The sequence below is a fragment of the Arvicola amphibius genome, chromosome 5 (assembly GCF_903992535.2).
Source record: "Arvicola amphibius chromosome 5, mArvAmp1.2, whole genome shotgun sequence".
Taxonomy (NCBI): domain Eukaryota; kingdom Metazoa; phylum Chordata; class Mammalia; order Rodentia; family Cricetidae; genus Arvicola; species Arvicola amphibius.
The window spans coordinates 139,863,151-139,876,599 of NC_052051.1; the positions used below are offsets into that span (position 1 = coordinate 139,863,151).

The following is a 13,449-nucleotide window of genomic DNA, read 5'->3' on the forward strand; positions in this document are numbered from 1 at the left end:
GTCTCATCCCAGTACCTACACAGTAGAAGGAGAGAACCAGTTCCTTCAAGTTGTCCTCTGATCTCCACACCTGTGCCTTGACATGTGAACCCTCTCTACAAGTAAAGAAAGTTAATGTTCCTTTATCCCCCGTTCCCTTCCTCATTTTTGTTGTTGTTGTTTTGTTTTTTTTTTTTTTTTGAGACAGGGTCTCACTATCACCCTGGCTTGCGTAGAACTGCCTACGTAGACCAGGGTGACCTCAAATTCACAGACATCTGCATGCCTCTATCTCCTGACTGCTGGGTTTAAAGATGTGCACCACTACGCGTCGTGGCTCCATTGTTTTTAATTCATCTTGATTTATTTATATTTTTTTGTGACAAGAATTACTGTGTAGCCCAGGCTGGCCCAGAACTTGCTGTGTAGAGATCTTCCTGCCTCTGCCTCCTGAGTGCTGGCGTTACAGGTGTGTGCCACCAAGTCTGACTGCCCTTTTAAAAATGTATATTTTTAGTTTAGGAAATGCTTGGTGAATGATTGTCATTCTGTCGAAGCGGTGTGACTTATGATAGGCGTTTCTTTTCTTTTTATAATGCAGTCTATGCATGGAACATTGAAAAGTGTTGAAGGGCCTCCAAACTTGGGTATAAACCTGCCTTTGAGCATTAAGCCTGCAACTCAGAATTCAGCAAACCACAGCAGAGAGGACGCCAAGGCTATGAATGGGAAAGAGAAACTGGATAAGAAGTCTCCATCTCCTGCAAAGAAATCCACAGACTCGAAGAAGATGGCCAGTCTCGGGTGGACGTGTTGGGAGTGTGACCGTCTGTTCACACAGAGGGATGTGTATCTCTCTCACATGAGGAAGGAACATGGGAAGGTCAGTGAGCGTGACATCCATGCTCCAGCACCAGGAGGAGCGTCTGTGCTGGCCACCTCTGACATTCAGCTTGTGGCTCTGTCAGGGTTAGGATTAGTATGACCTCTTTGTCTGTATGCCTCTCTTTCTGTATCTGTAGAATGGACGTTCCCAAACCCTCCTGATCCCAACTGCCTTCCCTTGCACATGCAACAGTAGGCATAGCTTGTCCATCGTGTCTGTTGATAGCTGAGGTCACTGCAGGTGAAGCTAAGGCAGGCACCAGAGTGTGCCGTTTAGTCTGTGACCAGCAAGGAGGAGAGGGTTGGAGAGGCTGCAGTGATGCTGAATGCTGCTAGTGGCCTTGCACTTCACCTGTCCTTCCTTGAGTTTATAGTACAAGATGAGCCTCATCCCTTAGGAAGCTCTGCAGTTCAACTCCTGACGAGAGTCACCAGATGATGGTACTCTGTCTCTTTTGGGATTTATTTGTTTTTACTTTATGAGTGTTTGCCTGCATGTATGTGCAACTGTGTGTGCAGTGTTTACGGAGGGCATAAGAGGGTTCTAGATCCTCTGTTGTGAGCTGTGGGTGCTGGGTATTGAACTGAGGCACTGTGAGAGCAGCAGGCACTCTGACTACGGAGCCATCTCTTCAGCCCACAGTCTCTTTTAAAAATAATAAATGTGCATTTTTAACTGGAATGAATTTTTTAAAACCACCTAAAAGGGCCAGTGCGATGGCTCAAGTCTGGTGACCTGAGCTCAGTCCCCAGGACCCACATAGTAGGAGAGAACAGACTCCTGCAAGTTGCCTTTTGACTGCCACACTTGTGGACACATGCATGTGCACACACATACATAGAACAAATAAATGTAAAAATAAAAAAAAAACCTCACTTAACAATTAGACTTAATAGCATAAGCAGAATTATTTTTTATATCGCCTGTTACTGTATTGGAATATCATGTTAGGCTGTGTTCACATTTTCTGATTGATTGGGATCCAGAAAGAATTCTTATAATATTATATAGTTGCTGTATAATTTCATAGCTCAATTTTAATTTTGAATGTACTATTGGATTATTGTGAAAATTACATTGTTTTTGTTTTTTTGAGACTGGATTTCTCTGTGTAGTCCTGTCTGTCCTGGAATTCGCTCTGTAGACCAAGCTGGCATTGAACTCACAGAGATCCTTGAACTCGCAGAGATCCTCCTGCCTTTGGCCTCCCCTCCCAAGAGCTGGGATTAAAGGCATGCGCCTCCACTGCTGGGTAAAAATTGTTTAGTTTATTGATAGGTTATCTCTATTGTTACTGGATTTGAAATCTTTGTGTGTGCATGTCTTCCATGAGCGAGTGTGGCTTTGATGTAGAGGTCAGAGGAAACGTCGGGTGTTGGTCTTTTCCTTCCCCTTTGTTTGAGACAGTCTCTTGTTCATACACCATGCGCACTGGCCCATGAACTTCCAGCTCTCCTGTCCCTTCCTCCATCCCAGTCCACGGTAGAAGCGCCGGTGTCTGCCCTCCTAGGTGGAGCTCTCCCCGGGTTCTGGGCGTCCAGACTCGGCTCCCAGCACTTGTTGGCAGGTGCTCTACCCACCGAGCCATCTCCCCAGCCTCAAGTTGAAATCCGGGTACTTGATTATTTTTATATCATGTCATGAGGAATATAGCTTGTCTCACATTTGATGATTCTAAAACTGACCCATGGGTTCAAAAGCATAATATTTTAAAAGATAAAATATCATCTTATTGCTTTAATCTTCATCTTCTTTGTTCTTGGGGAACTGTATAAAAATGTGAAGGAACTGGTTAGCAACTAGTTTATACTGGACTTTGGGGAAGTTATTTATATAGGGTATTAGTCACATTTATTAATAAGTCTCATTTATTTATACTATTTATTTGAGCCACTCATGAAGCAAATGTGTTACTTTTTGACCACCCAGTGCTGTAAATTCTTTACCTATCCAGGGATTCCAAGTTGTACAGCAGCGTTTTTATTGCATTCGCTTTAGTATGTTGTCTCTTCAGATGAAACAGGCGTTCCTTGTGGGATGTGTGGCTTCCTCTAGGCATCCGTGCATTCTCAGGTACCATTCTTCTCACTGGCAGCAGAGAACATCTTCTTTCTTTTTTTTCCCCCCCGAGAACATTTTCAAAGGTGAGACTGGACTGTGTCTCTTCTTTCAGAAAACATTGTGTTCCCATCACTCTTGAGAGTCAAGTCTTCGTACATTGCCTTCCTGGGTCTGCTCCTTCTGCAGCCCTGTTGTGTCTTCAGAAATTGCACCCTGAGCAAAGAAATCCTTCCAGTGTTCTGAACACTGATTATTTGTTTCTGGATCTCCTCAGGTGACGGTCTAGCAGTGTGAGGGACCACACTACTCTTGGGGGCTAACTGCTCATCCTTTAGGGCTCGGCTTAGCACCTCATTAGAAGTTCCTTCTCACTCCCCTAATCCCAAATGGTTCTTCTTGAGTGCCTCTGTGGCAGCCCTTCCTTCTCTCTCCCACTAAACGTCCTTCATCCTCCATCTCTGGGCACTCTGGTACCTGCTGGTTAGTGGGTTGAAATATTTCTTACGTTAGTGAGTGTGAATGAGGTCTGACTGGGCAGGCATCTCGCCCCTTTTAGGCTTAACTTTCTCTTTGAGTTATACTCTCGTGACCTCCTGTGTCCTGTGTTGTAGGGACCTAGAAGAAGTTGTGTGTGAGGTGACAAGCACCCTTCAGTGCTTATAGGCTAGGGTGAGTCGAGGCTCTGAAATACGCTGCTGCTCTTCTGTGGGAATAGGCTGTTTAGAAAGGCTTCCTGTTGCCCCTGTCTGGCCAGAAGCACCCCAGTTTGCTAGTTTACCTGGCGCAGTGCCACTGTTCATTGGAAATACCCGCCAAAGTGAAGGTATACTTGACTTCAAGACTACAGTTAGGACTGGAGGAAAATACATGCATGTGTGGGGTAAGTTCTCAGTAACCCGCGCAGCAGGGCTGGCCCGCTGCAGTACAGTCACATGTGCTGACAGAATGGTTGGTCGTTTTAAGGTTTGGGGGAAAGATCTAAGTTAGGGGTATCCTCAGCTGGTATAAATTAGGATTTTTATGTTACAATAATCTAGTGCCGTGTGTGTGTGTGTGTGTGTGTGTGTGTGTGTGTGTGTGTGTGCGTGCGTGCATGTGTGTGTGCCCACATTTTGTGACATGCGCGTGCCTCTCAGAGGGATAGCCTTGTGTAGAGCATCTTCCTCCTCCATTTTCTGTGGTGTTTTCTTTTTCTGTGCTGAGATAAAATACTCTGGCAGAAGGAACTTGAGGGAACAAATGCACACCAAGCCCCGTCACGATGAGTAAGTCAGGGCAGCCTGTATGAGCTTGGAGCAGCTGCTCATGTCACTCCATGCTTGAAAAGCAGAGGCAATGCGCACCACTTGGTTTAACTTCCTCTCTCCATTTAGACGCCCAGGATCCCAGTGAGGGAATGGTGCCACCCACAGTGGGCAGTCTCTCCACCTTAAGGGACATAATGAAGACAGTTCCTCTCAGGCGTGCCCAGAGGCCCCATCTCCCAGGTGGTTCTAGATTCTTAAGTTAACACTGACATACACTTGGGTTCCAGGAATTGAAGGCAGGTCATCAGGTTTGCATGCAAACGTCTTTCCCAGTGAGCCACTTTACTGGCCCAGATAGTATATATTAAAAGTTTAATTAAAAACTTGTAAACTTGCTGGTCACAGGAATTCCTCAGATAGACAACCAGTAAAAGGGATCATTTGCTGAGGTTGATGTCATCATTCAGTGTGGTTGGATTTAACATGCTCTTTGGTGATGAACTCTTTGTTTTTGAAAATTTTGTTATTATTGTGTATATATGTATCTGTGGGGGGAGGGTGTTGCGCGTGTGCGTATTTGGGGGGTTACGTGTGTCAGACAGCCTGTGGAGATCAATGTGTGTGGGGGGGGGTTGTTACCCATGCCACAGCAAGCCTGTGGATGTCAGAAAAGAACTTTCTGGAATCTGCTCTTCTGCCACCCTTCTATAAGTTCTGGGAGTCCAGCTCAGGCCTTCAGGCTTGGGTGACAAGCACCGTTCCCTGCTGTGCCGTCTCGCTGGACCCTGGTCACAAATGCTTGGTGGTGAGTCGTGCGTTGATTTTGTTACTACTCTTATCTTACGATGCAGAATATTGCAGAGGATCTCTAAACGTCACTAGTTAAAGTATTTCTCTTTGGACCAGCGCTTTCCCGTGTGGAACGGGGCGTTTGTGGTAGTCACAGGCACAGAGGGTGAAGTACAGGTTTGTGGCTCTAAATAGCTTTCTAACCATAGAATGCCTTTTATCCTTGGGGTCTCTGTACTCTTTGCCGTAAAATTAGCTGCTCAGTGTCATTGCTTGAAGATCTCCAAGCTGAGTCCTTCCTCAGTTTCAGGTGGGTTATATATCTCCTGATGTTTTCTTTGATTGCTCTGTGGGGTCTTTCTAGGGACCTAAATTAATATTTACTAAATGAGGTCATGTCTGAGGCCATTACAGATCAACTCGTGTGCAGTTGTAAGAGCTGATGCTGTGTCACACAGAAAGTAAGTTGTCTGTATTTGTTCAAGTCTTTAAGAGTAAAGTATGATCTATGATAACTGTCATTTTCTCCTTGAATGGTAATAGAAGTACAAAGGAACTGTTACTAACTTGTTGATATGAAGAGTCCAAAGCAGAGGGGCAGGGATGGATTACGAAACTGAGATCTGTCCAGAGGAAGCTAAGAGCCTTAGAGTTCGGCCCTGTGGACAAGGTTGTTTCCCTAACTTAGATGGGGCCTACCAGCCTTGTTGAATGGTGCATTACCTCCTACCTACCAGCGGTGGGGCTTTATACAACGGTAACTACCCCACTTCTCTGGAGAATAGAACCAGTAATAGTCACCCCACAGGTGCTTTTGAAATTGATGACATGACATTGCATGTCTTGAATAGTACAGTTCTATAGCTATTATTTCTTTGAATTCCAAATTAATTAAAAAATTATTTGCTTTGTGTGTATGTGCTATGGCATACATGGGGTCCAGAAGATAGTTTGGAAAAGTCAGTTCTCTCCTACCACGTGGGGTCCAGGGATTGAACTCTGGTCATCAGGCTTAATGGCAGGTGCCTTTACCCATGGAGCCATCCTGCCAGCCCTAGAACCCCTGCCCCTGCCCTGACAGGGTCTTGCTGTGTATCCTATCTCTGTGTCTGGGATTGTAAGTGTGCACTGACACACCACCTTTAGTAAAAGTTTATACAAAAGAATCTTTCTATGAGAGGTGGTTTTCGGTACCCTTTATTATTTCTGAGAACGGTCTCACATAGGCCAGCTGATTTTCATCTTGATATGATAGCCAAGGATGACATTGAGCTCCTGATCCTCCTGGGATTACAGGCATGCACTGCCACAGTGGTTTATGCAATGTGGGAATTGAACCCAGGCTTTGTACTGAGGTATGTCTCCAGCCCTAAACTGTGCTTCATATACTTTATAAATTTAACATTTAAAAATTTCATTTTGAAGTAATTTTAGACTTCCAAATATTGGTTAGAACTTCCATTTGTCCATTATCTGGCTTGGCCACTGTTAACATTTTTGTGATGAGAGAATGTGATAGAAAGTTGGGTATACATCATCATTGATAAAGTAGAGTCAACGGTCCTTCAGACATACGCTAGTTGTTCTGCAAACATCCCCTTTCTCACCGGGCCTCTAGTCTAAACCTTGAGTTTGTGTTCAGTTGCTTGATTTTCCAACTCTACTCTACCCGTGACCTTTTGTGTCGTCTTCATGATGATTTAATATGGTATCCTACAATTTGGGCTTGTCTGGTGTTTCCCTTGTGATTTGCTATTTGATTTTGGTAAGGATGTCACGGAAGTGGCATTGTCTGTCTCAGTGTGTCCTATTAGGATGAACCTGGTGGCTCTATGACCCACTCCTGGGTCTGTCAACCCTAAATACTTGGTTATTGTGGTGATTGCCAAGTTTCTTCTACAAATTGCTATTTTCCATTGTAATTAATAAGTGCTTTGTGGGAGGATAATTTGAGATTATGTTAATATCCTCTTTCCCATCATTTTCTCCCTTTTGCTGTGATCATGTATCTAATTCATGTTGACAGCGGATCTAACCTGAGAATGGGAACCGCTTTTGGAAGCAGCTGTTGTGTCAGGGGAGAGCTCAGGAAGAGCAGTGAGTATGGCTCGGGCCTCCTGTTAGTGCCCTGCCGCACCTGCTCCCCAAGAACACAGGCAGGCGGCCGTGGAGGCAGCACACATGGCCGGGTCTTAGAGCTTCCAGGTGATTCTGGTGACTAGCCAGGCTTTAAAACACCCACGTTCTCTCATCCCCATGGCTCTTGCTCATGTGATTTTCACAGCACCAGCCCCCTTTGCTGCATTATATTCAGGAAAAGTGGATCCCACACACACTTGTTCACAAAATTCCACCCTGCCTTTCCTCCTGCTGGTGAATGGGGAGGCCCAGGCCCACAGAAGTCACGCGTTTCAAGGGTGGTGAGTAGAGAAGTCGTTGCTCTCAAATCTGAGGTTGTCTCATCCTGATTACAGGACAGGCGATCATGGGACGTTGTAATAATGTTCCCGAAGGTGTAACCTCAGTTGAGGGTGAAGCGAAAGATAGAATCACCAAATTAATTTTCGTGTGTATGTGCATGTACATATCTATGGGCATACACATGCTACTGCGCATATGTGGAATTCAGGACAACTTGTGGGAATCTGTTTTCTCTTTCTACCATGTGGGGCCAGGCTTGCTGGTGAGCACCTTGACGCATTAAGCCATCTTGACAAATACTGCAGATTCCGCCTTCTTGTTTTCTGTACTGGGTGTGGGTGATTTGTAAAACTGTTTTCAGCCTTTTGTGGAATAGGCTTTCAGATGTAGCTAGAAGAAAGTAATGGGAGAACGGTAGGTGGAGTCTGGGTCCTTAGCAGAGCTGAGACAGCCTGTGCTGACTTGTGCCTCTTAAAATGATGGCTGTATTGTTTTCCTGACTGCAGCAGCCATACCCAGACTACTGTAATCCTTTACAAACTTCATACTTTCGTTGTCGTGTGTGTGTGCGCGTGTGCATGCCTGCCTGTCTGTGCATACATGTACATGTGAGTATTGTGTGTGTGTGTGTGTGTGTGTGTTTGAATGAAAAAATTTAAATTTATGCCCTGGCTGATGCGTGCAAGGGCAGCCCGTATATGGCTGTTCTTTTGAACTTGTCTATTATTGGGCTTCATGGTCTAAGGTATTGAGGATGAATGACCAGGTCTCTTACTCAAGAGGGCACCAGATCTCACTACAGATGGTTGTGAGCCATCACGTGGCTGCAGGGAATTGAACTCAGGACTTTTGGAAGTATTTACATACCTTTTAAAAGTCATCTATACGGCCTGGGCCCACTCATGTTTGTAAAAGGGACAGGACACAGTTTTCTTTGTCAAGGTTTATTAGATCTGTGGATTAAATATCATGCCTTCCTTTGTCTGCTCCTTTAACAGGCGATGACTGTGGACAGAGACTATCATCTGGCTCGCACGGTTTTTGGCCAGGTGGTTAATGGTCGTCATTTATACTGTTTCCATAAGGCATGAGTTACTTTAATGTGGGTGCAGGATTAAAATAGTTGTTTTTTTTTTCTTCTCAAGTTATATTTAAATTGTGAGGGTGTTGACCTTCAGCCAAATCATATTATCTTGATAAGAGGATAAAAGTTTAGTTTTTCCTGTCCTTTGATTTAGAATTTGTGATCACTCAAAGGTTAGGAGGGATGTGTTTAAGTGCACAGACCAGGCCGGGTTCTGGGTGTGGCGTAGTAGTAGATATGCCTGGTATACTCCAGGTTCGTGTCCACACCCTGCTCAGGAAAGATGCACCAGCAGGAAAGTTGTGAGGCTCAGCTCTGTCCCTGCTCTACTATGAAACGGGACCTTCCTTTTGGGCCTTAGGTTTCCAGACATAAATTGATTTGTACATTAGTGCTTTGTGCTAGAAATGTGTATCTTATACTAAGGCTGGTTTATAGAAGTCCTTACCTTTTAATATAAGGATATAAATGCCTTGCAATGATGGTATTGACAGTTTTTAGTTTCAGGAGCACAAAAGACACCTCTAGCTACTGATTGTGATAACTTGTGACTGAACTGCAGGGGAAGTAGTTACAGTGACAAGAGACGACTGGTCACGGACTGGGTGGCAACATTTACTCTAATGTAGGACTGGACACTGGGCTGTTTTTGCAAACAAAGAGCAAGGCTTGGGGAAAACTCAGAATACTCCTGGCCCTGCAGCAGAGTTGGGTCAGCCATGGATTCCTAGCTGCTGTTAGGGCGCCTACACCATGCTGAACAGTTGCAGTTAAATCCTGGTGATGGGTTTCCCTAAATCTTGGTGATGGGTTTTCTCCCATGGACCAGTAAGCTGGGACACCGGCTCTAACTGGTTTATAACTGCTGATGGGTCTCTCTGTCTATCTATTCATCCATCCAGTCATTCATTTATTTCACCCCTAGTGGGGTTCTGTTTGTTTATTTATTTATTTGAGTTGTTAATTAATTTTAGTTTTTAAAGTCAGGATACAAAGGCAAGAGTTTCATGTGGCATTTCATTTTGTGTTTCTCCCTGCTTGCTCCCCACTCACCTTCTTATCCTCCTGCCCCTTTGCGGTGCCCTGACCCACAGTTGCTCCTCTTCTGCTGCCGTGGTGCATGTTAGTTACTTCTCCCCTTCTCTTTCCCTTTTCTCCTTTCTCTTCTGTTCCCCTACCTCAGGATCTCTCCCTCTGCTCCCTGCTCCGACAACTTTCTAGTTTCTACACACCCTCACACATAGACTGAAATCTGGGATCACTTATGAGAGAACACTTGGGATTTTTGTCTTTCCGGGTCTGCCTCCTTTTTCTTAACATAACCATTTTCCATTCCATTGGTTTAGCTGCAGACTAATTTCATTTTTCTTTATAGGTGAATAAGATTCCATAAGTGTACTTATCACATTTTCTTTATGTACTCAGCTGTTCCTGGACACTCATGCTGTGTCTGTTTCTTAGCTGTTGTAAATGATACCAGGCATTAACACAGATGTGTTAGTACTTCCGTCATAGAACTTTGTATCCTCTGGGCATACCAAGGATGGTGTGACTGGTCCGTATAGTACAGTTCTGTTTTTAGTCCTCTGAGGAGCCGTCTATGGACTTTTTGTTTTGTTTTCACAGTGTAAGGCTTTCTTTCTGATGGGTGTTTACTCCAGCTCTTCCTAATGGTTGCTTGAGGCGCTGGCAGTGTATGTCCTCACCAGCCATGTTTGTAGGGGCCTTGGGTGTGAATCCCTACTGTTCTCACCCGAGAGGTTGTCTGTGCTGTGGTGAATACACAGCAGGGTGTCAGTTAGCTGGGGGACCTCCTGGAGACTCACACTGGGTGTTAGAAAGGCCTGTCTCTCTTAGTTCAGGATGGATTTAGATGTCACATGGATTGTGGTCATCCTGGGAGTAGTTTTGAGTGGTTTCTAGAGAAAGTTTGAGAACTCTCGAGAAATGGACCCAGCCCCAACCTATCAGCAGGAGTTCCCTTTCAGCCCTCTTCTCTCTGATGGTGTGGTTGTAGGTGTGGGGCTAGTGCTGGGGCACCAGGAGGACATGGGTGGGAGCGTCTCGTCAGTCACTGTGGTATTGCATACTCATATCTCCCCTCTTGCTTGCTTGCCCTTTCTTTCCCAAGAACTCTGTCAGTTGACAGTGGAGAGAGAAGCTGTGTGGGGTAATTAGCTCTTCATCTACAGAGCTTGGAAAGCTGTCCCAGTAAGAAGGGGGTTTTGGAGTATGACTTCAATTTTAGGATCAAGTAATAAATATAATTTTCTCTAGTACTGGAGATGGAACCCAGGGCCTTAAGTTATGTTGGGATTATCAGCCAGAGTCTAGAAAGCCCCACGCTTGCCTGTCTATTACTTACTGATTGAGAACGAAATGAAGGGTGCAGAAAGGGACCCTGAGTGTTGAGGACATAGATCATAGGTAGAACACTTTCCTTGTTTGCACAGGGCCATGGGTTCGGTCTCCAGATCATTCCCGTCCCACCACCAAGACTGCAACGTTGAATTACCCTCACTTAAGAGGAGAAGCCAGGAGACTGAGAACACTAAATTGAAAGAAAAACGACAAGCAAATGACCAATTTCTGTTTCTAAAATATACCAATTATTCTATGAGGCATAGAAAAAGAAAATGAACTGAATCTCTCAGGAAAGATGAAGTTATTTGAAAATGTGACACAGATAAGCCTGTGGCTTTTATTCCACTTCCTGTTGTAGCCAGAAGGACGACTGTGTGTCAGACAGAGGATTTCCCATTGGGATGAACTGTGTGTTGGTGAGACGTCTGCTGGAGCCGTAGGAGAGGCATTTCCTATAAACTTGTCTGACTTTGTTGCAAACACATTGAGTGGAGTTAGAGGTGTATTTACTAGTACTCATTTGTGTGTGCTAAAGGAAAGGACGTGGCTTTATTAGCTGTTTATGGCTGCTTTCCGATGACACTGTGGGAGGGTTTGTATCAAAGTGCACTGCATGGGTTACCGAGCATAAAACCCCCACATCCAAGGATGTGCAGCCACATTACGTTCTCGTCGTCAAGTCAGTACCTTGTTCTTGAAAGTACTTTAGGCCTTAGGGCCTGGGATGCCCAGCGCTGGTATAGTTAGGGGATCCTACTGGGATCCAGTCCCTTGTGATTGCAACTCAGTATAGTGGCCCCTCTGTATCCATGGGAATTGGTTCTGGAGCAGATTCTGCTTCTTTTCCGGTACCCGTGCTTGATACTCCTTGCCTGTGGATTTTAAATGTCTTAGGATGACCGAGAAGAGCCCACACAGTGAAGTAGCATGCAAATTGTTGTTACGGTGATGGTTGTTACATACTACTGCTCGGGAATAGTGACAAGAAAAAGTATCTGCACTTGTTCTGTGGGAACAGCTTTTATCCTTCCTGATTGGATCAGACCTACAGAACCTCTTTTTTGGGAGCCATAGCTAAGGAGCCACTGTAAATTCCCTTGGCAGACCCCAGAGTGCTCTCTAGCCCACCCTCCAGAGCTGCCAGAGCAATTCTGGAGGCCCTGGCACGTGTGCAGGTGTGAACACTGCCGAAGCCTGGCTGTGTGGACCTTGCCTTCTGTTGTATGTAGCACAGGGCTGTGTGTGGCCTCCCAACGCATGGTAGTGTCTCCATCGCCTTTGCCACTTCAGTTCGTCACCCAGGGACTTTCCTGAGCTCACTGTGGCCACCAGCAAGCTCCCCATTTTCCTGTGCACCTGCTGTAGCCTTGGGGGCCTGGGTGACCTCCCACACCTGTGGGTGAGGGTTAGAGCGCAGTCGAGGTGAACGGGAGCAGTCCACACGCACAGCTCATCTCTGGTGTGCGAAGCTGGCGAAGCTGATGGAGACTCTCAGTTTGGCCAAAGTCTGTTACCATGGCCATCTGTCGCCTGGTTTGGCAACCATAGATTTGTACCTTTAATTTTATCTTTCTGCTGGACAGACTGAGGCTTTGGCTAGGATAACTGGCTGAAAGAGCCTGGTTGGAACAGTGTGGACTCAGCAGAACCAGACCCTTCCTAAGGGCACTCCGCTTTAGGTACCAAGGAGCATCTTTGCACATGGCGCTCCCTGAAGAGTCTGCGCCCTTTGAGGCATGAAAGCAGGAACTTCTTAAAATTGAGAGCTTTCAGCACAGCGAGTAAGATGTTTACAGACATCCAGACTCGCCTGCTGCGGTGCCCGCAGGGCCGATGGAGGAGCAGGCTTCCTCCCCAAGCTTTCCTGTTTATTTCTAGTGTGCTCAGGAGGTGGAGGATGTCTGGGCGGGTGCTGGTGCCCAGACAGGCATCCTGCCATAGCCTGCTCTGGGTCAATGTTCCAGGCAGGACTTGCTGGCGTAAGAACAGTTCTTATTAAACCACCGCCCACAGTCAGGCACTGAGTTCAGCTCCCTGGCACAGACAGCTGTTTGTTTTCAGCCCTGCTTCCATCATGTGGAGCCAGTGGCTTCAGCTTCCTGGTGGCCTGGTTCCTTGAGTTTTGCTGTCTACACGCTGTGCCCCATGCTGGGAGCTTATTATATAACAAGACTTTTACTTCTCATTCTGCCAGACACTTCCCCTTCTACCCAGACCTCCAACCCTCCCTGTGCCTGAGATCCCTGTAGTGTCGAATCTGGCAGCAGGCCGCATGGAGTGTAATTAAAAAGGGTGAAAAATATCCTATGGAGAGTTGTATTAGAAGGCAAATGGGAACTGGAGATGCAGAGCGTGTGCTGGCATGCCCAAGGCCCTGGGTTCAGCCTAGCACCACATAAGCTGGCCTTGGTGGCACACATGTAATTCCAGCTTGAGTTGGATGCAGTAGGATCAGAAGTTCAGGGCCTAGCTACATTGTGAGTTCAAGGCTTGATTGGGCTACAAGAGACCCTAATTTAAAGAAACGAAGAGAAGGAAAGGAAGACAGACAGGCAGTTTCTCTGTAATTCTCTGCATCAGTTTCTCTTTGAAGACAGATTCTCTGAGAATAGACACAA

At 45.8% G+C, this 13,449-nt stretch overlaps 1 protein-coding gene across 12 annotated transcripts in view; it reads left to right on the forward strand.

The window, feature by feature from the left end:
- Znf532 (zinc finger protein 532) overlaps window positions 1–13,449 on the forward strand; it is a 108,075-nt gene that overhangs the window by 77,245 nt on the left and 17,381 nt on the right. For 11 of the 12 annotated variants that reach the window (XM_038329905.2, XM_038329902.2, XM_038329907.2 and 8 more), the window contains one exon: window positions 581–862. The exons of the other annotated variant lie outside the window; for it this stretch is intronic. In XM_038329905.2, coding sequence (XP_038185833.1) covers window positions 581–862 — 282 coding nt within the window. The remainder of the gene's footprint in view (window positions 1–580; window positions 863–13,449) is intronic. 12 annotated transcript variants of the gene reach the window in all.